Genomic DNA, 25,414 nt, shown 5'->3' on the forward strand with positions numbered 1-25,414 from the left:
TGGTTTTTCTTCCAGAAGCGTAGCACCTTACATTTGTCTTTGCTGAATTTCATTCTTGTCTATAGCCCAGCTCTCCAATTTATCAAGATCCCTCTGAATTTTAGCTCCATCCGTCAAAGTGTTAGCAACCCCCCCAGTTTTGCATCATCTGCAAATTTGATCAGTATGCGCTCTATTCCTACATCCAGGTAATTAATAAAGATGTTAAACACCAGACCCAGAACAGATCCCTGTGGAACCCCCTTTGAGACCTCCCACCAATCTGACATCATTCCACTAATAGTTACTCTTTGCTTGTGGTTGTTTAAGTATGTATCCACTTAATGGTAGTTCTGCCAAGCTTGCATTTCTCCAGTTTACTTATCAGACTGTCATGTGGGACTGTGTCAAAAGCTTTGCTGAAGTCTAAGTATATTATGTCCACTGCATTCCCCACTAGCCAACAAATCGGTTACCCTGTCAAAGAAGGAAATGAAGCTGGTTTGGCAAATTTAAGTATTTTACACAGGGGGACAGCTTCAACAAGAGATTGAGAAAACCCAGAATACCCTCCTGGTTAGAGCATTCACCTGGTTCAAGTCCGTTGACATCAGGCAGAGTGGGGACTTGAACCCAGACCTGCCACATGCTGGGTGAGTGCTCTAACCACTAGGTTGTAAGATAAGGGTATTTCCTCCTGGTTTTTATAGAGGAGGACTGCCATGGGTTAGGTGGCCAACTCCCAGGTAGGGTTCATAGCTGTGAATCCTGAGCAGAGTTAGGTGCCTAACTCCCTTGGAGGGTCAGAGCTTAGGCCACACCCCTTTCCTGCATTTCCTACTGGCTCTCTTAGGCCGCTCCCTAATCATCCTGCTGGAGTTTTTCAAGAGAGCCTGAATACGTAGGTGGCAGGGCCGCAAAAGTCAGGTGCGGCAAGGCTTTCGTCCCCCTTGTGAATCTTGCTTTGTGTCTCTCCCTCTCTGCTCCCGCTGGAAAATGAGTTCTGTCCAAGCTCTGACCCCCGCCTTCGCCACTGCAAACTGCATCCGAGGACTGTCTACAAATCTCAACTGTTTTGACACAATTTATTGTCTTGGATTTTTTTTGCATAGGCATAAATTACAGTCTGTAGATAAACAAACAAAACAGTGCAGCATTTGCAATAGGCTACAGAATTAAACACAGATTAATCTGCCTGTACCCAGCTTGGTTTGTGCAAGGTTAATTTATAACACTTTCCTGGTACACACACACACACACACACACACACACACAGAGAGAGGGGGAAAAGTGAGGCAGCTCAAGGGGAGTAAACAGAGAAGCTCTGCCTTAGCAGATCTTTCCCATGTATTACCACCTTGCTGTTCTCACCTTCTGTATCTAGTACCATGATTACCCAGCATGTTGATAAGAAGTGGGGCTGCAGCTGAAGCAGTGATTTGACAGCTGGTGCTGGAGCACAGGAAAAGTTAATGAACCTTTTCTCCTTTCCTCACTGTTCCAGCATGCCTAGATGTTGGGGGAGGGTTGGGTCAGTAGTCAGATTTTAAGGACTCACCAGAGGGTAGGTCCACTGTTCCTAGGGGGTTGTAAAGCCCTGGACAACCTATCTTCAATTGCCAGTCTGAGTCCCCTGCAGGTGGGACTCTGAGTTCTAGGGACCGGGGCCGTGCTCTTCCATAAAGGAGCCCGCTGTTTGATTCCCAATCTCTTGGTGCCTGGGGCAATCAGCATCTGGTGTAGAAGCCATTCTTCACCCAGTTACCACCCCTGCAGCCAGGTTAGGTGTAGTGGTGATTGATTCCAAAGGGAGGTGCTGTCCCACCCTCATCCCTATGGGCACATGGATCAGAGCCAAATGCTTGATGAGGCAGTGGAGGAGCAGACCAAGAGGACGTGCGCAGCTTGACTTCTCCAGCTGATTTAAGGCCAGAAAAAGCCCATTGCCAGCTGTGGAAGGGAGTACCCCACTCACTTCCCCTTCACACCATCCCAGCCCTACTGGACTTCAACAGTTTTTTGGAGACAACCTGGCAAAAATCAGTGCTCAGTACCCCCACAGCTCACAGCCCCAATTTGACTTGGGGGGGTGCCAGCCTCAAATGGGGCTGAAACAAAGTGAGCCCTTAGCTTTTCTTTCAGATAAAGACAAGACAATATGGATAAGTAAAAAACAATTCAAAACATAAGCTCAACTAAGAGCAGAGCATGCTGGCCAAAACCTAGAGAGACAAAACCCTTCTTTGAGCAGCCACATGTTACCTTCTCAAGGCCACTGATATGAGCTCCTACTCTGTCCTGCAGCTCAAAGCTGATATTCTCACAACCACACCCACTAGAAGGCCCCACCAGCCTGTTCACAATTCCCCCCTCACCCCGCTTCTCTTGCCAGCTAGGAACAACACGAACAGGCTGGGGGAGGTCCTTGTGGCTCAAATCTGGCAGGGAGGGGCCTTTCCCACCTTGGTGCTGTCTCCCTGCTCCCAGATAAATCCATGGGAAGAGGTAACTGTCAGCCCCGCGCTGCCCACATGTGCCCTGTCCAACCACCCCCATACACTGCCTCAGCCCAGGACAGCAGCTGTGAATGGGGGAGGGCTGTGACACAGACCTGCCCACCCCTCCCCTGAGGGGCCAGGCCAGGCCCAGCTTCCGCCACAAGCCCCCTCCTGGAACCATTGCTGCCACCATTACTACTCTCCCTTGGAGGCCCGGTAGCAGGGTCCTTACTGGTCTGAACCAAGCTGCACTGGCTTGCCTCACTGCCCCTATTTACAGTAAGCCCCACGAGCTGTGTCGCAGCACCCTTCAGCCAGCCTTGGCACCATACCCTCTGCTCAGCCTGCTGTCTTTCCCCACCCTCGCCCCAGATCAGAGCCGTTAGGGTCGTCGTCCCCTTATCCCCAAAGCCTGTACAATATAGTCTCGTTTCCCCCCGTTATCCTGCAGGGTTTGTGCCACTTCCAGCGATCAAACTGATACCCTCATTTCTGCCCTGCGTCCCCATCAACAAACCCCATGTGTCTGGATAACTACAGCCTAGACTCTACCCCACTATGTACAGTTGTCTATATACAGATGTACATAAACCAGTGGGGGGTGTAATTAGATATTTTTACACCCACCACAGACTGTTATAATTTTGACTAGGGTTTTCCAAAAGCAAAGCAGACAGGCACTACCAGACCACTGGCCCATCGAGCCTAGTACCCTGTCTCCAACTCCTGGGCCATGGCATCTGATCATGCAGCAGCCATGGAGGGAAATTTTCTCCTGAATATAGCTACTGATCAGTTCACATCTCAAAGCCTGAGGATTAAACAGTCCTGGCCATTTCACTCTAGTTAGTGCTACTACAAATGTTACTGTAACGGTCTAATCTAAGCGATTTGCCTCAGTGGTATCCCTTGTGGTATGAAGTTCTACACGTTAATTATACGTTGCATGGAAAAGTACATCCATTATTACTAAAGACAGTGTCGGGGGAAGAGTTTTAAAGGACATCAAACACAGACATTTTGACTTGTGAATGTTTAGCACTATTTTGGGGATTTACATGCGAGAACGACACACACATACGTGTGTGGGAATAATACAGGGCCCTCTCCCACTCTGGGCCACAGCCTCGCATATTGGTGAAATCCAATAGCACTCAGCTGCAGGGTATCTTGGGGACTACATAAGACACTGACCCAAGTGGAAGGTTTCCATTGTTGAGGCTGGCTTACAATCCCAGGGAGACTAGATTATCTTTTCCCCCCAAGGACTAAAACCCCAGTCTTTTGCTTATATATTACCTCTTTAATACATGTCTGTGTCCCCATTATTTCCCTCTGCTAACATGCCTGCTAGCTACTTTGCAGGGTCATGAGTTGCAAATTCAACCCATGGCAAGTCAGCCACTGGGTCTAACTAAAACAAACCACTGATCCAATAATGGAAGGAAACGGGCGATAGTGCAAAATTATTTGGTCATGTGCCCACCCTCCCTCCAACCTCTATGACATTCAGATGCTGCTTACCTAGCCAACAATGCCATAAATATATCACCTCCACCCCGCTATATAATAACAACTACATGTTCGTTCATAAAACTTGGGACACTATGCTATAGTCTTCTTTAACATCTGGAAGGGATGGGGCTGGGAAAAGGGAGGTGCGGAAAGGTCTGGACTGCATAGACTCATTTAAAAATACAATTTTTAAAAAGTTAAAATGTCTGGTCTGACCTGGATCGGAGCCTCGTTTCCCATCACACCACCTTTTGAACACTAAAATCCTTTCCCACCCCCCTCACCCCCAATACAAACTCTTCCCTCCGGAAGCGGCAGCACAGAAAAGCATATGGGGACTAGGTTTGCCAAGGGTGGTCATTCCCCCACATCTCCCACCCTGGGACTTGAGAGAAGCAGCAAAAAGAATTTCCTTAACCGGCTTGCCATTCTCTCTGGAGACAACCTCTCTCTGTCATGGTTGTTGCTTGCGGCCAGCGCAGAACCTGAGGTAGCCAGCTGGGGGCAGGGGAGAGGCAGGGCGGGGTTAGTGGACCGGCTCCCCGTGCACACGGAAGCGATAGATGCAGGTGTACTCCGGGTGGCCCCAGTTGCTCAGAATCCGTAGCTCCACCACCTGGAACGTGCCCACATCTTCACCCTAGGCAAGGAAGAGAGGAGACATTTCATAGTCTGGGTCGTTCTCTGCAGAAAGCAGCACCACTTCTAGGCAAGAGTCAGCCCCCGTTCCCCACAGATGCCTCACTGATTTCAGGAGGGGTCTTCACTCACACCTATGCTGGAGAGTTCCTATTCACCCTCAGAATTTAATAGGGAGGGAATGAGTAGGGTCCTATGCAAAGTACTCTACAAACTTAAATGGGCCCGATCCTCTGGTCTGGCAAAGCTGTGCTTGGCACAAGACCAGAGGGGAAAAGGTGGGGGAAGAAGTGGCTTTAAGCCATCTCTGTGGCCCCTGGATCCTGGTTCTGCATTAGTCCTATCCAGTGGTCTCCCCAGGCTGCCCCAGCAACCAGGGATCATCTAAATGCAAATGTGCCCCAGCCATGCACGGGTCCGCCAGATACAGAAGTGGTGCCACCAGGACCCTTCTCCCAGGCCACACCCCCTATGCCAGGGAGACCAAAAATGGGGTGGGGCATAGGAGCCACAATAGTGACTCTACACCAGCCAAGTGGTCCCCTATGCAGGGGGAATCCCCAGGCGTGGTTAAGCCAGCTTTAGAACTGCCTTGTGCCACCAGAGCAGTGCAAACAGACTGGAGTGGGGCAGAGGAGCTGGCCCTTGGTATCTATCAGAGATAGAGAACCTCTCTGTAGGCTTTGGAGCCTTCCTGTAGGATTCTACAGCAGGAGAAGTTGCTATTCCGTTCTACAGGATGGCTCAGAAAGAACCCTATCGAGAGGTTACAGCATTATCCACTCAAGTCCAGAGGACCTTCCCAAAAGGAAAGTCACCTCTCTAACTAAGCCACAGCCCAGCCAGGGGTCTGGGTCACTTTGATCCTCAGACCCCCTCCATGCCAACTGGTAAAGGGGTCACTGTTCTGTGACAGCAAGGCCTGACAAACTCCCTACACCTAACGCACTGCCTTCGTGGTATTTATTTATCCATAAATAGTGTCTTGTAAGATATCAAAAGAAAGCTGGTAACTTACTGGTCATTAATATCATAGTGAAATGTACGTACTGATGATATCCAAGAAGTTACATATACCCACTGAAATTAGGTTTTAAAAAGTTTGTAACCACGCAGAGCGGACAAACAGGTTTTCTGCTAGACAAAGCAGGTCTATTCACCTATCCTTGCCTCTGACGGAAATCAAGCACTGTAAAGCCAACGCAGTGGAAACCCTATTTACTTACATATGAAAGTCAACAAGAAAAACTGGGGGGGGAATGGCGGGGGGGAAATGTGAATCGAACAGGAGTATGGGAAGACACCTTGGAGCCAGCACCCCAGGAGTTATCCTGTCTTTGGGGGAGAAAACAATGAGTTTGGGGAAATAGAAGAAGCAAAAAAACATTTTGTCATACTTCACTGACAAAGCAGAAAGGACAGCGCTCTTTGCATTCAAGACAGTTGGATTGTGGGCTAGTGATGCTGGGAGGTTGCTTTAGGTGAAGAATTGACAAGGATTTTAGCCCGTCAGAGTTCAAGACTAAGAAGCGTGTTATACCTTTAGTTTTACAAGGAACCTGTTCTTAATGTCCTTGCTCACTCCCTCTTCAATCTTAATCTTTGTAAATAAACCCATTTGTTTTCACTGTAAGATTCCAGTGCTGTGTGTTATCATCAAGGACCTGGGCCAGTCAAGCTGCGTGTACACAGTCTCTTTGGGGACAGCAAACCTGGGTAGTACTGTGCGTGTCCAGTGACAGGGCCTGGATACGGCAGGGCACGCACCCAGTGCTCGGGGGTGGGGGCCGTACCTAGCACTAGCCGGCTCAGAGAGGGGGAGGGTCTGTGGAGACCCGAGTCCATGCTTGTGGGCCCAAGGCTGTGGGTGTCAGGGAGCTGATGCACAGCAGGCACAGATAGGATGGCTTCTCACAAAGGGCAGGTCATGGCCAGGAACCTCGGAACCCCTGGGGAGCATCACAGTGGGGGCTTCCTCCAGAGTCAGTCGAGTAGTAGCCGAAACATCCTGTAGTTCACATGCAAGTGCATGCTGCACTAAATTAGACCATTAACTTGTCTGCTCCGGTCTCCCTGCTCCTGTTGCACTGGATCAGGCCATTAGCCCACCTATCCTTGCATCCAACTGTACCTCCGACAGTGGGCAGCAGCGGGCCCATCTTGGGAGGGCACTGGGCCAAACCACCCTGTCCAAAGAGCTCCAGGCAGAGACCCTGGTACAGCAGAGGTAACAGCATTGGCAGGGGCACGGCCTGTGTGATGACACCTTCAACTGGCTTCTAAATACTAGAGGTGCGGGGCTCTCTGGGCTCTTCTCCCTCATGCCCTACCACTCCTCCTCCGTACCTCCAAGTGGAACGTTTGGATGGGATCCCCATCCTGGTTGTAGGTGAACTGTCCGAGAACGATGCCCTCTTGCTGTCCTTCTTCGTCCAGACCCTGTGAGACCAAGTGAAGGTGGGGAAGAAAGGGAGGGCGGAGTGATGAGGAAGCAGAGAGGGGGAGAGCGAGAGAGAGAGGAGGAATGTAGGGTGATCAGAGCACCCAGAGGGGCAGAGGGAGACAGAGACAAGTGCAGTTAAACTCCACTCCTGCTTTCCCATGCCAAAGTAAACAAACAGGGAACATGCAGGAGCAGTGGCGGGACAAGGCTGTGAGCAGGGGTGCTGGAACAATTTGTAGAGTGGGGGGGTGCTGAGAGCCATTGAACCAAACTGTAAACCCTGGATAGGATGGAAACCACTTTACAGCAGGGGGTGCAGCAGCACCCTGAGTTCCAGCACCTATGGCTGAGAGTTACACGTCCTCAGCCCTTCCCTCCCCGTGTACCCCCAACCTCCTCCCCAACCATATACCCACCCCACCCACCTCCCCACAAACCATCCCCTTCCCATGTACCCCCAGCCATAGCCTCCCTTCCCCCCCCTAAAATGTCCCCAGTCAACCTCTCCCTTCCCTCCTCCCCCACTTTCCCCTGTCCCACGTACTCCATTCCCTCTCCCCTCAGACCTCATCTCCTCCCTCAGGTACTCAGTCTCCGTCCTCCTCTCCCAAACATGTTTCCTCCCCCCCATGTACCGAACCCCTAGCTCATCTCAACTCCTTCTGCAGGATAGTCCCGCCCCATGTTCCCCATCTCACCCTGCTCCCCAACACCCTGTCCCTTGGCTTAACACACCAGCCCTCTGCAGCCCCCCCTAGGGAGACAGCAGTTTCCCAACTCTGAGGCAAGGAAACATCCTCATCCCCAATACTGGCGGGTGATTATGAATGGAAAGAGATCCCAAGACCACCCGTGCCCCCTTCCTCAAACACAGACTTTTCCTCCTCTACCCCCGATTTCCGTGCACGGAGAAAGACACTCACAAAGACGGCAAAGTCCTTGGGCGCACTGGGGATGGTGTCCAGGGGCAAGAGGGCTTTTGGGACGTGCTCCAGAGTCACAGCAGTGGGGCGAATGTGGCTGGACAGACGGATAACAGCAAAGCCCTGCGATCCACGGAAAGCCCAGCAATTCCCAGGGTTAACGTCCGGCTACACCCAAAACACAAAACCAAGCCAGCTTTCGGTAACAGTAATAATCATCACCTCATGCAATTCTCTAGGCCCTCTCGACTCAAAGCACTTTATAGGCTGCTATACTGGGATCGCTCACCCTCCCGGGACGTGCAGCCACCTCTGGAATTCGACGTGGCAGCTGTTAACAACACACCACAGTGCAAGACATGAAGAAAACATTGGGTCTGACCTTCAACCCGCCCCACTGGAGTGGCACAAAGTTACCTTTCAGATGTTGTGAAGGAGTCACCCTAAGCCTGGGCTGGCGTGAAACCCACTGTTATTGTGGGCATTGGGGAGGAAGACACAGATGTGCCCCGGGGCTGGTTCTGGATCAGGGGCAGGAGTGGGTTTGGCCTATCCTCAGCCGGCAGAAGGACTCAAGAACCTGACTGCCACAGAGAAAGTTGTGCAACATCTGCAGTGACACCAGCTAGCTCCATTAACAATGACAAGCGCGGTCAGCCCTCAGGCTTCATGACAAAGAGCTCACTAGCTGGGATGAGGAAGAAAGGTCTCCCCCTGGTTACAGCATTGCATTCAGACATGGGGCTTCTTACACCTTTCTCTGGAGGATCTGGCATTGGCCACTATCAGGGCCAGGACATGGGGCTGGAAGGAGCATGGACCTGGTCTGCTATGGAAATTCCTAGGACATTTGCAGCCTGGTTTTTGAACTGAAGCCACAAATGAGGTCAGTGCGCACATACCCATGACCAGAGTTTGAGGACCCAGCTGTGATCACAGCTAAGGTAAGATCAGGTGACAAACAACACACCTAACTCCCGTGTTCCCCCTCCCTCGCCCCAGGACAGGCCTTTTGTGTAGCACAAGGTGTCAGGGAGGCATCCCTATCCCCACGTTCAGATCTGATCAGTACACTGTGAGAACCCAGAGAAAGGGAATGAAAATGGGGGAAGTGTGATTTCAGAGGACGGGAGGCCTGACTCGGTAGCAACAGGAGAGGAGATGACTCAAGGGTGATGTGATGGCACTCTCAGCACCAATGAGGAATTAGCTAAATCAGGGAGGTGTTATGAGAACTATCCAGCTGGGTTATGTTGGGGCAACAGGCAGGGAACAGTCCACGGACAGTGGCAGGAAGTTCCAGCTCAGTTCACAGGGGGAAATATGGACATCTCTCTACTCAGCTTGGTCCCTACCTGCAGGATAACCCGTGGAGACTGAGAATGGTACCACAGGGGGATCCCAAACAGACTAATCAGTGCCGTCTTTGTCTCGTAGGTTTCTGAGCACCGGGTGCTAATAACACTGGCCCCTGGGATTGAAAGGGAAACAAAGACATGTGAGACCACAGCATCCTCACCAGGTGACAGATATACAGAGAGAGCATAACTTCCAACTATGGTCTCGCCTGGGGAGCGGGAGGTACCAGACAGAGCATAAAAGTACAGGGCAGGGAGGAGATATTCCAGCTCAGCTCACAGGGCGATAGACAAGAATCCTCCTACAGGCAGGGCTGAACTCCCCTTCTAACCATAGTGTGCTGTGCCATACACGGACTCTTGCCCAGTGAGGCTGGACTGGCCAGCTGAGCCCCACTGTAATGCTCTGCCTGCGTGAGAGATAGTCCAATACCCTCCCTCTTCACATGCCCAGGTGGCCAGCTATGCGCTAAGCTGTCAGAAGTCTCCTAGCAAGTCCTTCCTCTGAAGGAAAAGCGTCTTCAGTCTGACACCCCCTTTCTGTATTTTGAGGCCATTGGAGGAGGGAACCGAGGTGGCCACTGATTCACCTACCCCCTGACTCAAGGGCGTAATCAACCATTCCAGTGCGATCCTCGCTGTAGCGCTTCAAGGCTTGGTTCACAATGAGGTGCACTTGCTGCAACAAGGAGTAAAGGACACAACAGAGCTGAATGCAAAGGTTGGAGACATACAGATCACACACGCACGCACGCACACAATCCGAACACACACCTGCATGCATATCCGTATATGAAGCCTCTGCGTACACACACCAATGCGCGCAATGGTCAGCATATGCAACAGTAAGGTACAAAACGTGCAACCCATCACACTCAAACCCCTGCCACATACATGTGTCCCTAAGGGCACACTCATCTGCACACACATTGTATACAGCCATTCATGCACGGACACGGACAAGGACACACTCACTCTCTCCCTCTCACTCACACACAGAGCAAGCGAGCGAGCACTGGGTTGAACTCTGCCGTTGGCTAAAATGCCGACTTGTCCAAAGTGGGTGAAAGGTAGCAGGGCAGCCATTTGCACTACAAACATGTTGTCTAAAACCACTGAAAGAAGTCACAGAACAGAAGTGATGTGAACCATGTTTGTTGGAACTAAAGGAACTGCTGATTATGGGCTTCAGATTTAGTTGGGGCTTGGTCCTGCTTTGAGCAGGGGGTTGGACTAGATACCTCTGAGATCCCTTCCAACCCTGATATTCTATGATTCTATGATTCATGTGAGGCCACTGAATTGTTACAGCCACAGACCAGAACCTTCTTAGAATGAGAGGCAGCATCTAAAACAGAGGTGGGCAAACTACGGCCCGCGGGTCACATCCAGCCTGCAGGACCGTCCTGCCTGGCCCTTGAGCTCCTGGCCAGGGAGGCTAGCCCCGGGCCCCTTCCCCGCAGGGTGCTGCGCTTGTGGCCAGTGCACTGAGACACGCTGTCCCCATCCCTCCAGGGGCGCACAGAGGTGTGCCAGCAGTCAGCCACTTCCGGGAGCGGCGTGGGGCCACAGTAGGCAGGCAGCCTGCCTGAGCCCTGCTGCACCGCCAGCAGGGAGACACCTGTGGTAAGCACCTCCCAGCCAGAGCCTGCACCCCAACCCCCTGCCCCAGGTCAGAACCCCCTCCTGCACCCAAACTCCCTCCCAGAAAGCAACTAATATAACAGCTGTTCTAAGGTAAGAAGTAGACTATTTTGAACTAACTTAACTATATTCTTCATGTTTTAAGACTGAAATGTCACCACAGAATGGCTTTATGTTAATTAAAAGGCAAGTTTAGTAAAGTGTTAATAGCCTTGATGCCATAATTAATTGTTTTAAATTAGGAAGAAGACTTGTAATACAGGGGCCCCACAAAATCTAATAGCCCTGGCCCACAGGAGAGTTACTCCGGCCCTGATAGCAAGACAGTGCCTGCCCCAAAGACTTTACAGCATAAATGGACAAGACAGAAAAAGGATGCGGGAAAGGGAATATCATCTGCATGTTTCAGAGGGGGAACCGAGGCACAAAGAGATGAAACAATTAAAAGGTCACAGGGGGAGTTGGTAGCAGAGCTAGGAACTGAGTCCAGATCTCCCAAGTCCCAATCCACTGCCTGAGCCACAAGCTCATCCTTCCTCCTATGTAAAGATATATTTAGTGCTTTGCGTTTTAATTGCCTGATTATCGAAGGTGGCAAGCCCCTGCTACTCAGTGACTTCACTGCAGGATTTGCAAACTCTCAGCACTTCTGGAAAAAAAAAAAAAAAAAAAAAAAAAAACCTCAGGCTGTAAGTGACTTGACTCCCCACCCTGCCTCCTCCTTTTCTCCATGAGGGTTTAATAAAATGTGTAAATCACAAAACTGATTTTTTTAAAAACAACCAAAGCAAGTCCCTGGCAACGCAACCCAATTTACTGTCAGGGTTCTGGGAGTAAGAAAAAAAAAAGCAATAAATAGGTCATAGAAAACGTATGAAGCCTTAAGCCCCTGATCTTCACAGCCCAACCTGCTCCAGCACATAGCCACACATGCAGGCTTGGCATACACACACCTATGTGCGTGCTAGGGACAGCAGTTCAGCCACACACACTGCACTCATCACATCACGAGCACACACACGTGGACCCCGGCCTGCCACACACATGCCCCATGTATGCAAGTGTGTGAAGGTTTCAGGGCTGGCCTGCCCCACGTCTGCACACTTGCGCAGACAGCCCTGACACACTGAAAGCAGCATCAGCCTGTTTGACAGTCGACAGTGCCATGCCACAACCCCCAAGCCATGTAAGTTACTCAGGGGAAGCTGCGAAGCAGACAGGGCCTCACCTCTTCAGTCACACCTGTGACTCCCTCCTGCTGCAGCGCTATCCCAATGCTAGCCTTGGCATCCCGCGCAGACATCCTCTGGTCCTCAGAGACTCTGGCGAGGATTTTGCGCTCCAGCTCCCGAAGCTGATCCTGTAGCTCCTCGCGCTGGAGAACCAGGCTGCCCACTCCATCCTCCCTGGGCTGCAACAGGAACTGGCTGATCCACTGCGGGAACTGTGCTTCCACCTGAAACCACCAAGGGAAAGAGATCAGCCCAGGAGAGGGAGTCTGCACTGCAGAGCACGACAAACTATGGAGAGCAAATGGGCAGAGCAACACCACACAAGGACCCTGGGAGTCTGGTCTACAGACTCTTACATGCGGGGAAGCCTCTATCCCTGGACAACACCTGATGCGTGAGGACCACCTCTAACAGTGCCCAGGTTGTGGCAGAAGAAAGGTCACCCCTCCTGGAAGTGTCCAGCTTCGGGGGTGGAGGGGGGGGAGAGGAGGAAATCATCAACCCAGAGGTGCCTAGCACATGGTGGGACCACAAAGTCCTGCATCACTCAGACATTCCCACGTCACCGTTTAGCAGAGAACAGGTAAAATGGGACTTCCGTTAAAGGGGACTCACGTCCTCCCGCACTCCCTTGATTTGTCCCGGGAGCGACTCCATGTGCTTCACCACTGCCTGTTGGTCAGATGCCAGGAGTGCGAGCTCCTTCCTCAGGCCTGCCAGCTGCGTCTCCAGCCTGCCCATCTCCTGCCGGAAGCTCCCCTGCAGGCCCTCTTGTGTCGAGCTACAGAGGAAAAAAAAAAGGAGGGTGGTGGTGGTGGGGAGAATAAAGCAAACAAACAGAACACAGCCGAATTGCAATGGAGGCAGTGAGCTACCCCCTGGCGCCTCCAGCCATGGTCCCAGAGGACGACGCTGAGGAGAGGGTGTACTGAGGAACCCAGCCAGAAAGTTACAGCCATAAATACCAGAGCGTATATTCCTGTTGGATTTACACCCCACCCCAGGGCTCAAAGTAATCTGTTGGTGAGAGACTTGGTAGGTCACATCATCTCTTTCACTCAACATCCCCTCCCTCCTGTTGTCACCCCTCCCACAAACCAATGGAAGATTGTCCCCATCCAAGTTACATTCTCCAGGGCTCTGACCAACTGGATTTACACATCCCCAGCTCATCTGTTGGTTCCCATGGGAGGTTTCTCCAAGGCCTAATAGCCCTTGCTCCCAAGAGATGGTTTCTATCTCCAGCTGCAATTCCCTTTGCTCAGTTCCATTCCCTAGCTCTGAGACACATGTCCCTTTGAACAATCTCCCACCCCTTCCTTCCTGGTGCAAGCACCCTTCCAGGGCTTGTGGATTATCATGTTTCCTTTACTCTAGTGATACGTCCTCGGCTCTTCTCATCTGCCCTTAGCCAATCCAGCCCCCTTGGTTATTTCTGGAGGAGCTGAGAGAAGAGCAGCAATGTATTGATGTTTTCCTGGGGTTGCTGTGCCAGACCCGAGCACAGTGTTCTAGGTGCCATCTTGGCAGTCACAGAGAGAGGGACTGCAGGCTACCAGCTCCAGGACGCACTGCCTCTGCACATGTAGCCAAAGAGCACACTGGCTTTCTCTGCCACCATCTCAAAACTGCAAGAGCACATCCACCAGACTGCCGAGTCTTGCTGCCACCTCCCTTTCGGCATCACTGCTTTCCAGGTTTCGCTCTCTCCTGCCCACTAGCTGTGTGCTGGGTCCTTTCCCCTCCACATATTGTCTGGCTTGTCTCCAAGTCAAATCTCATCTTGGTTCCTGCCCATGTTTGTTGATATTTTCCAGGCTGCATCAGAACCTGAAACCCTTCCCAGTTTGGTATCGTAGATGTGCCATGAGCCCCGGGTTCCACACCAGGCTTAAGAGGGATCCCTGCAGGATTCCAACAGATGCCTCCCGCTACCTGCTCCTTTAGAAATCTCATCACCCCAAGCAAGTTGAGGACATGTTATGGCTACACTTGAATAGTTCCCGAGAGACTGGCAGGATTACCTTTGCCATTCCGAATTCAGCTGGAGCATCCGGGCCTCCACCTCCTGTGAAAGCAGCAGTATAAAGGAAACAAACATGATAGGATGAGATCCGCCACATGGGTGTTTCACTACTTCGCGTAGGAACACAGGAATTGCCAGAGTGGATTAAACCCCAGGTCAGTACCAGGCTTACAGCGGTGCCAATTGCGCTGTGCTCACACTCAGAAGGCCCCCCCAACCCCCATGTGCCACCCTGAGGCCCTGGCCCCGCTCGCTTCTCTCCACCCACTCTGTCTCCAGGCAAGTGGCTCTGGGGAAAGAGCCCACGCAAGGCTGGGGCCTCGGGCTGGAGCATGGGCAGAGGTGGTAGCCAGGCCACAGTCCAGATGCTGGGCCCACAAAAGGTTAATCTGGCTCTGCCCCATGTCCATCTAACCCAGTATCCTGTCTGTGACCAAGGCCAGCACCAGACGCTTCAGAGGAAGGTGTAAGAATCCCATAGTAGGTATGCGTGGGATAATCTGCCCCCCTCATTAGGTCTCATCCTGGTCTCTAATACTCAGAGACCGGCTGAAACCCTGAAACATGAGGTTAGTATCCCCTACAACATTTTTGTTCCTAATTATGCTAACTCCAGATGTTCTTGTTATGAATATGTAAGTGTCCAATCTCTTTCTGAGTCTTGTTAAGTTCTTGGATTCAACAACTTCCTGTGGCGGTGTGTTCCACAGTCTAGTTAGACATTGTGTGAAAAAGTATTTCCTTGTATGTTTTGAATTTGCCATCTTTGAGGAAGGGCGTTGTTGTGTGTCTCTCTGCAGGCACAGTTAATGTATGACTGTACCTAGAACATGCAAGCTCTTCAGAGCCAACGCCTCATCACCTGTGAAAAGTGGTATGAATCCTGACTCACACAAGCGGTCAGGGCCTGGGTTTTAGGTTTCCATCAGCTGCACAGGACACCTGCTAATTCAAGGGAAGAGCAAACCCTGCTGCATCACCAGCAGCACTTCCTGCAGCACCTGGGTTCTCCTTGGTGATCTCCTTATTCGAGAATTGATCCAGTCCAACTGCATTTAGCTTACAGGACCCAATGAGCTTGCAGTCCCACAGCTGCAAGCACTGAAGTGAAATGCACCTCCTTCCCTAAGCGTGGCTGGTCCCTATAGTGACACCTCTTGTTGGACAGGAGCAAAGTCCCTGGACTGTACCATCCCCAGTTTTTGATACTTGCATGCTTTAAAGAGGGAGGTTAGTTTACCTGAGATGCCTGAGTAATCTTCTCCAGGCGCCCGTTTAAATCCTTCTGCAGCTGGCCTTGGATGGTATCTAGCTCGCTCTGCAGGGAGATAGGTTTGGGAGAGAGATCAGCACATATACCATCTCACCCACAATATATCCTCTCCCCCACACCTGCTGCCCACCCACCTTCATGGCACACCTGCCATACTCCAGCTGCCCCAACCCTATCCCACTACACAACACCCACCCCAGATCATACTCCCTGTACCCACCACCCTCCCCACACACACACAACCCCACCCCCACTCACCACACTTATGCCACCCTCATCCACCCACTTTGACCCCAATCCTACCACTTAAACCAACATCAACCATTCCCACCACCCACCCACCTTGACCCCCAGACCCACATCAGCCTTATGCACCCCCCTCTCCCACCCCCACAGCAACAGGCCCGGGGGACGGGAAGGAAAAAGGTGGCTGTGACTTTAAGGAGAAGTAGGCGGAGCAGGCCAGGTTTCCCCAGGAGAAGCCCCCACTTCCCCTACCTGGACGTGCAGGGCCAAGTCCTCCCTCAGTGCGGCCTCTCGACGGCTCACCAGCCCCTCCAGGAGCGTCAGGGTTGCCTCATGTGTCAGGCCTCCCCCAGCCGCCACCCCTCTCTGGAGCTCCAGCTTCTCCAGCCGGGATGCCTCAGCCTCTAGGGTCTGGAAGCGTTTCTCCAGACTTTGAAACCGAGACAGGATTTGCTGCTCTGCCTTTTACCCCCAGGGTGGCAAAAAGAAAGAAAAAACAAACACACACACTGTGGCATATGTAGGACTGGCAGCCTTACCCAGCTGTCCCGGCAGCTCTGTACCAAACTGTGACCCGCCAGCACAGGCTGCAGAGGGAGTGGATATATACAAGCATGTCCTCCACTCTCCACTAGGGGGCAGTGGTGTGTGCACAAATTCAGGCAGGGTTGGACGGCTGAGGTATATGAAGGGCAGCCGACCACGCAAAGGAACTTATATAAGCGAGCATGTCTGTCACCCCCCAGCAGGGGGCAGCGGTGCGCATGCAGGCACACACATCCATCTCGGACTAAAGGGGCACGCACCCTCTGCTCAGCTAGCAGAGAGGGCTGTATGCACACAGGTTGGAAATGATCCAAGCCCAGATGCTAAAGACATCTCCCTTCTTCCCGCATCTTTCATTTTCAGGGTATGAAAAGGGAGCTGCTCTCAGATTAGAGACTGAGTCCCTCAGCCACATTCAGTCTGCCTAACCCTGCTACTGGAGATTTTAAGGGGTAGGTGCATTAGCAGGAGGGATGAGAAGAAATGCTGGAACTCCCCTCCCACACCCCAGATCCGTCTGGCACTCACCCGAAAGAACGCAGACGAATCCCCGGCTCTAAGCATCTCCTCTTTCCCAGCAACAGGGGGAGAAAGCTTTGCTGTGCCCCAAGAAAACATGGCAGGGTAGAGCATCGGGAATCCAAAGGGGTAGAAATACCAAGCACCTGGCAACACAAAAAGTTGGTGGTTGGTTAAGCGGGGGAGGGAGAGGGGGGAAGAGGAGATGTGTACAATAGACCACAAATGGAGGTGCATTAGAAATGCCCAGACAGGCTTCAGAAACGGTTTGCTCACAGATGTGAACAGAAAGCAAACAGGCTTTGTGACTTCACCATAGTGACCGGAAGATGGGTTCCTCTCATTCAGGTACACATTTTTGATGCATAATGACAGGTTTCAGAGTAACAGCCGTGTTAGTCTGTATTCGCAAAAAGAAAAGGAGTACTTGTGGCACCTTAGAGACTAACCAATTTATTTGAGCATAAGCTTTCATGAGCTACAGCTCACTTCATCGGATGCATGAAGTGATCTGTATGAATCCGATGTATGGATCCGATGAAGTGAGCTGTAGCTCATGAAAGCTTATGCTCAAATAAATTGGTTAGTCTCTAAGGTGCCACAAGTACTCCTTTTCATTTTTGATGCAGTTCACAGCAATGACCACCACCACCACACAAGGCAGCAGAGAACCCCCTTGCAGTGTTGTATATGTTGAAGCTAGGACAAAGCAATAGAATTCAGCTCCTGACCCAGAGGCTATAGGGCAGTGGTCCCCAAACTATGGGGTATCCTGGAGGTGCAGCAGGGCCCAGGCCAGCCCTGACAGGAGGCAGGAAGGGATTGCCACCCAGCCATGCGCTGACCTCAGCTCTGCTCAGGTCCCAGCTTGGTTCCCGGCCCCAGCTCCCAGGGGGGCACAAGTAGAGTCCATTACAGGTAAGGGGAGGCGGGGGGTGACATAAAAAGTTTGGGGACTGCTGCTATAGGGTGTAGCCCACAGAGATAGTTTGCTTATGTTATACAGAAATGTGCTGAAACATAAGTAGGCTCAAAAATCTACCTCCTAAAAATAGGCTTGACAATAGCCAAGCGAGGCCTGGTAAAATCTGAGTGAAGTAAAATGAGGCAGCTCAGAGACAAGTTAGGCCAGTGGTTTTCAACTTTTTTTCATTTGCTGACCCCTAAAAAATTTCTAATGAGGTGCAGACCCCTTTGGAAATCTTAGGCATAGTGTGCGGACCCTCAGGGGTCTGCTGACCCCGGGTTGAAAAGCACTGAGTTAGGACATAGCCCTGCCCCCCATCATGTTGCAAACAGGTTTTGGTCCTAACTGTTTTTCAAAGAGTTTTAGATAAAATGTTATTGTTTTGGAAAACGTTATCTAGATGGATAGAGTCATTGGTATGGCATTTACGCAGATATTAATTAAAGGCAAGTCTAATATTAAATAGCCAGTGAGGGAGTAGAAGGTATTTTCATTATGGTGGTGGAAATATAGATATATATTAATAGGCAGGCTTAATGCTAATTAATTGTGGAGTGTTGTTATAAGCGATTACAACAAGGACAGCATGCTAATTTTAGATTGATGCGCCCATCTACCATCCAGGTACGGAGAAAGGATTACACCCATTCTTCTCATCCAGGACTGATCACCACGGGATGCATCATTTCATCTTAGAACATGGGCATAAATGCAGAGCTTGCCTGTTTTCTTTAACTAACTATTTGATATTAAATGAAGTCTTTAATTTTAGCACTCGTGTCATTCACAGTCCTCCACAAAATTAAATTACCTGAACCACCTTGGAGGCTCCAACCTTAAAGAATTCAGTTTGGTTTTATTCCTGATCATTAAACTACAAATTGAGAACACAAAGTCAAGGACTACAAGGGGAGGCTGGATGGAAGGGTTTGGTTTCGCTCATTCTGGAGATACGGGTCAGCTGTAGCGTTTGGAACTGGAGCTGGATTCCCTCACAGTCCAGAGGATTGGGAGTCAGGGGATGGGTTCAGAATATCAGACAGTGGTTACCAAGCACAGAGCTAATGCTGGATTTACACGGGCCAAGGCCAAACTCACAACATCCTGGCCCTGTGTGAAAGCATTCCCCGCCCACTGGAACCTGCCTTAGGGAGTGTGCCTTTGAGTATAGACACATGTAGAGCACAGAGGGAAGCAGGCTCTCCTGTGACCTCACAGGAGCATCGCATTGCCGCAGAGAGCTCAGGATGTCTTCTTGAGCTTAGAGCCACGCTGTCCAGGGCATAAGGGAGGGGGCAGGGAGAACAGCTTGGGAGCCTGGGATGACTCACCATAAGCAATGGAAGCCAGGAGTAGCAGTAGCAGGAGGAGCAGAAGGAGTTTCTTCAGAGCCGAATAGCGCCTGGAGAGCAGAGGGGACAAGGAACAGACATTAGTGCAGCTGCCCAGAACCTGTCGCCCAGGGAGTTTCTGCATCCACTTGGACAGTACAAGGCAGTGGAGAAGGGGAAGTTCTGGAAGAAAGTTACACCCTGAATCTCAACTCACACAGCCCAGCTTGGGTCCATAGTCAGTTTTGGCCACAAGAAAAGAAAAAAACAAATAAAAACCCTGACCGTTTTCCTCACAGATTTACTGGGGTCCTTCACATATATATCTCACTGGTTTCCTCCCCTGTGGGGACACTGTATTCCTTGCCCCACATCTTCCACCTGTCCATTGCCCTGTCCGGATCCAGGTCCAGACCCACACCAACTTGCTTCCCCATGTCTCTGGTTCCAATCTGCACTGACCTTGTTAAGACAAAGACATCCAGCAGAGAGGCTGCAGTGGTGAGGCGGTACCATGTGGTTCCAATCCACCAGTACAACAGTGCGAAGATCCGGCCTGCAAAGACCCACACATGGCATTAGAACATTCAGATGTCCCTTTCGTATCTTCCTCACACTTGGGCCAGCATCCCTGCTTCCTTTCTCCGGAGTTCTTGCCCTCTCCCTGTTCTTTAGGAAGGCTACTCACCCTTTGTTATTATTATGGCTATCATAGCACCTAGGAGCCCAAGGTCATGCACCAGGACCCCATTGTGCTAGGTGCTGCACAAACAGAAACGCCCATCCCTCCTTAAAAGCACTTCTTCCCTGAGGCATTAATTCCCTGAAGAAAGAAATCCATTATACTGAATGAGATCTGTTCTTCTAGGAGTTCTGACCATCCCTGCTTGTCTATTGCATTATCTATCCTAGCAGCACCATCTAATTTAGACTGTACAGCACCTAGTGTGTTGGGCAATGATTCTTTGGAGCAGGGACCATCTGTTAGTGGTGTGTTTGTACCGTGCCTAGCACAATGGGCCCTGATCCCTGAGTTGGTCCTGTAGGTACAACCACAATACAAATAAATAGTATGAATGGGCCCCCTGAGCTGTACCACAATAGAAATAAATGTCATTATAATGTCATTTGAGGTACATAAAGGCTTTTTCTTTCTCGGGTTTTCAAAGACCAAGCACACCAATGGTGCTAAACAAACGATAAGTATGAATAATCCATCTCAAAGAGACACACACACACACACACCAGACTTGCCCTCAGTACTCCGGCTATTCCAGCCCTGGGACCTGTGACAATGCCCTCATTCCTGCCCTGGTACCAGGTCCCCTCTTTCCTAACTTTCACAGTGCTTTAGTGAACATGGTTTTTCCTTTTTTTTTTTTTTTAAAAACCAGCACATGAGAAAATACCCTTCTGACCCATGACTACTGAACATGTGCGCATGGAGGGTGTCAGTGTGCGTGGGAGAATGCTGCCTACAGAGAATGCTGACAGCCCCACACTTACCTGGTGAAGTGACCACCAGCCAGAGAAAAGAGCCTGCTCGTGAGATGGCATTCCTGAACCCAGAACCAGCACTGCTCTGGTCCAAGGAAGAGCGACCTGGTGCGAAGGAAGGAAGAAGAGGCCGCAAGTCACAAAAGTGAGGTCTCATGTCTTCACTCACTCGCTTTGGAATGGGGGGTGGGACTTCCAGCATCCAGTGCTGAGGGGCCCTGATGCCTTAGTTAGTGAATGTTCACTATTCTTCCCCCAGCTGCAGAGCCAGGCCTGAGGTGAGGTGGGGAACCCTCACTCTGATCTCACTGCAGTCACGGAGGCAGGTCTGAGGTGATCCTGAAATGATGATGGCCAGCCCTGGTTGTGAAGTTATACTCTCCCCATGCAATGGAGCCAGGACCTAAGTGGGTCTCTATTGGGAGGCCTCTATCCCAGGCAACCTTGCTACCCATGCTGCTGCCACCTTCAGGGTGTCAGAGCCATCCCTACCTGCATAGTCATCCTCAGAGGAGTAGCCAGATGAAGAGGCATAGGTGTCATAAGTCTTGCTCTCTGCCAGCCCATTGATTTTACTGGACTCCGTACCTCCTGTGCCTCTTCTTCTCCTCGCGGAGAGCTCCCCACCTGTCCAGGAAACAGAGTCCCCTTGAGAAACTACCCAACAGCCTCTGTGCTCCTCCTCCCCAGGCACACACTGGGGCCGGTGGAGGGGACAGAATTCTGTAGGGTAGCGGGCTTGCTGCTAGTGACTCAGGGTGTGCCCAATTACCCTCGCAGCACTAGGGAGGCCTATCCCTACACACTTATCGGGGTCTTCAGCAATCCCAATACCTCCCACCCTGATAATTCCCCTGGACTGATCTTGGTGCCCCATCAGTACTGGCTGAGGGGGGCAACAATCTTTCCCTGTGGGGCTGCATTCCTTCACTCAGGGCTGCTCCATTGGGGGAGGGGTGCGTGTGTGTGTGTGATCACTACTCAAGTCATTGGCAACCCACGCAGCCCAGGGGAGAGGAACTGAGAAGACTCAATTCTCCTCTCAAGTGTCCCCTGCTCCCAGCAAAGGGGGCACATTCTAAGGCAGGCCTGGGATCCCATTGCTGAGGCAGTTTGGAGATGAAGCCCAGGACTCAGTTCATAGGTTTTTCTTTCACATCAAAGAGGAGGGGAGCAGGGTCGCTGCAGGGAGAGGGGCAGGGGCCCCACTGGGTGATAGGACACGGTACAGCTGGCACCGAGGGGAGACAGCACTCACCCCAGTAGGAGTCGCTGTCCTGTGGGTCATCAAAGGCAGTGCTGCCCCCACCAGCAAGTCCCCTGCTGCTGCCCAGGTAGGACTCACTGATCACAGACTCGCTGTAGTAGGAGGTCTGGGTGGCAGGGGGAGGTCCCAGGTGCGGGGCTGGAGAGAGGCGCTTCATGCTGCTCGGTTTCCTCCGTAGGGTCCTGCCCGAAGCAAGGAAATGAGAGAGAGTTCATATGCTGCGTGCACATGTGCAGGTTGACAAGGGGGAACTGGGGAGGGGCGAGCTAGAGCCAGCCTTGCTTCTGGTCAGGTTTTACATTGCCTGGGGCCCTGCCTGCCCTCCTCTCATTCACACCGCTGCTGAAGTCATTGGAGTGAAACCAACCTGAGCGAGGAGAGAACCAGAGCAGGCAGCACATTTTAAACAGTGTAAACTGCTGTCATCTGTCCTTGCAAAATAAGAGTCCCGCTGGGGGCAATCCCCTGCCATCTCCCTCCACACACACACACCTCTGGCCTATCACAGGCACGGTCCTGCCACCCTCAAGAGAACACCCTGCCCTCTGCTTCCTGTCTGCTTCCTCTGTAGCTGCTGTGGTTTTCCTGGAAGGTGTCTGTGACCAGGAGAGGTTGCTGGGTTGGGGAAAGATGGTTTGATAACAACCCCTAACCTCTACTGGGGGCCTCCCAGGACAGGCTTGACGACTCAGCTCTTTGCGTTACTGTGCACAGCTGGCCCCCACACCCCAGTTTTGATCACTGCAGCCCCCCTCAGTGATACGAGAGTGAGGGCAATGGCCAGGAAACACCAAAATATGTCTGACAAGCAAGAGTGCTGTGCTCCCGCTTGGGAGGAATAAGGTGGAAGAGGATTGTGGGGCACACAGGGGGTTACCCAGAGCTGGCCATGGGAGGGTTCGGCAAGGAAATCCAGCTGGTAAAGTCATGAAAGTAGCAGTAGGTTTTCTCTTATGCTCCTTTCACCACCAGTGGGTGAACTACCCTGCCCCTCTAAGGATAAGTGCAGAGCGCTCAGGGACAGACCCTCACCTCCCACAGAACGGGGTAAGGAGCTCTGGACTCTCAGTGACCCCTGACCTGGGGTTCAGGAGAGGAAATTCACACTATGGCAAACTGACTCCTCATCTTTTTCAAGTTGGGCTACGGACAAACCTCGCAACACCACTGCAGGTGGGGATGAGGTATATAGGCCCCACACCCTGTACCCACTTACCTGTTAGGACTGTCCCTAAAGGGGGGCTCCTGGCCACCCAATAGCAAACTGCCACCGCTGCTGCTGCCATCATCATCACCCTGGTAATAGCGGGTGGCCCCAAGGCGCTGGCTGCGTCTGGACATGACAGACGAGGCTCAATCACCCCTCAACAAGGTACCTGGGAGAGCAACGGAAAGAGATGAGGTAGCGTGAGAACTCGAAGGTACTGCCTGGCCCTGGCAATGGGCTGAGCAAGGGGTAGGCAGGCCCATGAACGTTCACTCAGTTGTGGGGGAGAGGAAGGGATGTCCTGCAGTGGGGCAGACAGGGAAAAGGGCCGTGGAAATGCTCTGAATGTACAGATGCAATCCTCACTCACCCAGCCTCACTCCCTGAGATGTCACCGGAATTTGGGGTCTCAGGGATTGCATCACCTGAGTCGTGGGGACGGGCAAAGCCTGAAAGGCAGCAGCTCAGAACAGACTGGGTTGGCAGTCTCCTATCCTGGAGGTGGGGTGGGGCGAGTGTTGCAGCAGGGTTATTGCATCGGCCGCTCACCCCTGCAGATATGGTTTCAAATCCTGCCTTGTGCCAAAAGCGAGAGGAGTTCAGTGGATCTCAGCCAGACTCTTCTCACCGCCACCCAACAGCTCAGCATGACTGAGCAATCTCTGCTCAGCCAAGGCCAAGCTAAATTAGCAACGGACGCCACGGGTCAGGACCGAGATGCCCTGGCAGCGGTAGGGGGCCAGGTGGGCATCAGCACTAGTCCAGTAACTGGCCTGACGCAGCATATGCACCCTTCCCCATGACCTCCATTTCCAGTGCCCCAGGCTGCCCCAACAACAAGTTAGCTCAGCTTCTCCACAAGCCAGCAGGCAGACACTAGCCTATTTCTTCCAGCATGTCACAACGCAAACAGCTTGGCTCTGACTGGGACTAGGTGTCTTGTGGACAGAAAAAGAACACATGTCCTGCAAAAAGAAGCCCACTTGAGCAAAGCTTCGTCCATGTTAGTGCCTGCCTGGCACCTGTTTCTATAAAGCAGCCTCCCCGCAGCACACCAGCCAAAACGTGAAACAGCCGCAGAGGCAGATACTTGGCCCAAATCCACCACTATGTTCCACCGCTTATAGGGTTGTAAATTCCCCCTCCCTTTATTCCCCCCTCTAAGAGCCCACCCACATGGGTACAAACTCCTCCCATTAACTGCTGTCTTGCTGCACAGAGACTGCACCAAAAACTGGGTTCAACTGAACAAAGTAACAACTTTCAATCCCACCTTGTGAGCTGGCACAATTCCAGAGATGCTTCCATATCTGGCTCCTTCCCACCCACACCCTGGCAACTCCCGCTCTGTGGTCGCATCCTGCCCAGACTCTTTCCACACCTTGCTAGAGCTCAGACATTTCTGTGCGTGCCTCCCCCCCTTGACATCCTGCTTCTAAACTCCTCCCTCCTAGTGCACTGGGCGGAAAGGGAGGGGCGGGGGGGAACTACTTACATCTCACCAGCAGCAGCACAAGTCACCCTTCAAATGCAGCTAGGGAGCCACATTCAGCCCTGGGCTACCGCCACTGAGATCAAGAGTTACCCCGCCGCATGGGATAAACCTGGCCCCTAGTCAAAGCAAACACCTTGCAGAAATGGCCCCTCTTAACTCCTGCTTCCTGGGTGCCCTCACGCCCCACGGGCGGGCCAGGCCTGCGGGGGCCACGGCCAGCGACGGGGACAGGGAGCCGGAGTCTACCCCGGCTCAGGCAGGTGCTGCAACTTCCCCGGCGGGGATGGCAGAGCGAGGCTCGGAGGAGGGAGCCCGTCACTTGCCAACTGGGAACCCCCCGCCCCGGGCTGCTGTTTCCACTGCGCCTCGCCGCCCTGGGGCATCCCCTCCGGCCGCCCGCTCCTGCAGCGGTGCGTTCCCCGGCCGCCCGCCCAGGCGCCGCGCTGAGGGGGCAGAGAACAGCGCGGCGGGCCCCCGAGCCTGGCCCGGGGGGGCGGGGGGCGCACGGTCACCTGGCTGCGGCGCGCTCCAGGCCGCTGGGTGGCTCGGGAGGGAGGCTCCGCTCCCCGCCCCGCTGCTCTCGCCAGCCGCCGCGATGTCGGACGCCTTTTGTGTCTCAGGCGGGGCGGCGCTGAGCCCCGCGGGCAGCGCCCCGGCTCGGCCCCCTCGGCTCCCGGCGGAGAGCGGCTGGCTCCGGGCGCGGCGCGGCCTGGGGCGGGCGCCTGTCACTGCCACACGCTGCTGCTGCTGCTGCTGCCGCCGCCGCCGGGGCTGCCACTCACCCGCCGCCGGCCGCCCCCATTGGGCGG

The 25,414-nt window shown here is 52.5% G+C and overlaps 1 protein-coding gene across 3 annotated transcripts; it reads right to left on the reverse strand.

The window, feature by feature from the left end:
* Positions 1 to 1,050: 1,050 nt before the first annotated feature.
* Positions 1,051 to 25,386, reverse strand: SUN2 (Sad1 and UNC84 domain containing 2). 3 transcript variants are annotated; one of them, XM_073326379.2, is made up of 18 exons: positions 25,118 to 25,386; positions 23,120 to 23,279; positions 21,895 to 22,085; positions 21,129 to 21,263; positions 20,646 to 20,741; positions 19,602 to 19,695; positions 19,140 to 19,210; positions 16,851 to 16,987; positions 16,029 to 16,238; positions 15,498 to 15,575; positions 14,256 to 14,299; positions 12,847 to 13,012; positions 12,228 to 12,455; positions 9,950 to 10,034; positions 9,353 to 9,468; positions 7,998 to 8,165; positions 6,978 to 7,070; positions 1,051 to 4,632 (listed from the first exon to the last, which is right to left on the reverse strand). In XM_073326379.2, the coding sequence occupies exons 2-18, from the start codon at positions 23,242 to 23,244 to the stop codon at positions 4,519 to 4,521; spliced, it is 2,151 nt and encodes a 716-aa protein (XP_073182480.1). In that variant the 5' UTR covers positions 23,245 to 23,279; positions 25,118 to 25,386; the 3' UTR covers positions 1,051 to 4,518. The 3 variants fall into 3 exon arrangements, with proteins under 3 accessions (XP_073182480.1, XP_073182491.1, XP_073182498.1); XM_073326390.2 differs by lacking the exon at positions 25,118 to 25,386 and adding an exon at positions 24,384 to 24,591; XM_073326397.2 differs by lacking the exon at positions 21,129 to 21,263.
* Positions 25,387 to 25,414: the final 28 nt, after the last annotated feature.

This window comes from Lepidochelys kempii, chromosome 1 (genome assembly GCF_965140285.1).
Source record: "Lepidochelys kempii isolate rLepKem1 chromosome 1, rLepKem1.hap1, whole genome shotgun sequence".
Lineage (NCBI taxonomy): Eukaryota > Metazoa > Chordata > Testudines > Cheloniidae > Lepidochelys > Lepidochelys kempii.

Coding starts and splice junctions, on each gene's coding strand:
- SUN2 (XM_073326379.2), bottom strand. CDS start 23,244: ATGTCCAGACGCAGCCAGCGCCTTGGGGCCACCCGCTATTACCAGGGT. Junction 15,576..16,028: donor ACTTGGCCCTGCACGTCCAG/GTAGGGGAAGTG, acceptor ATCTCCCTGCAG/AGCGAGCTAGATACCATCCA. Junction 10,035..12,227: donor TCACAGGTGTGACTGAAGAG/GTGAGGCCCTGT, acceptor TCCTTGTTGCAG/CAAGTGCACCTCATTGTGAA.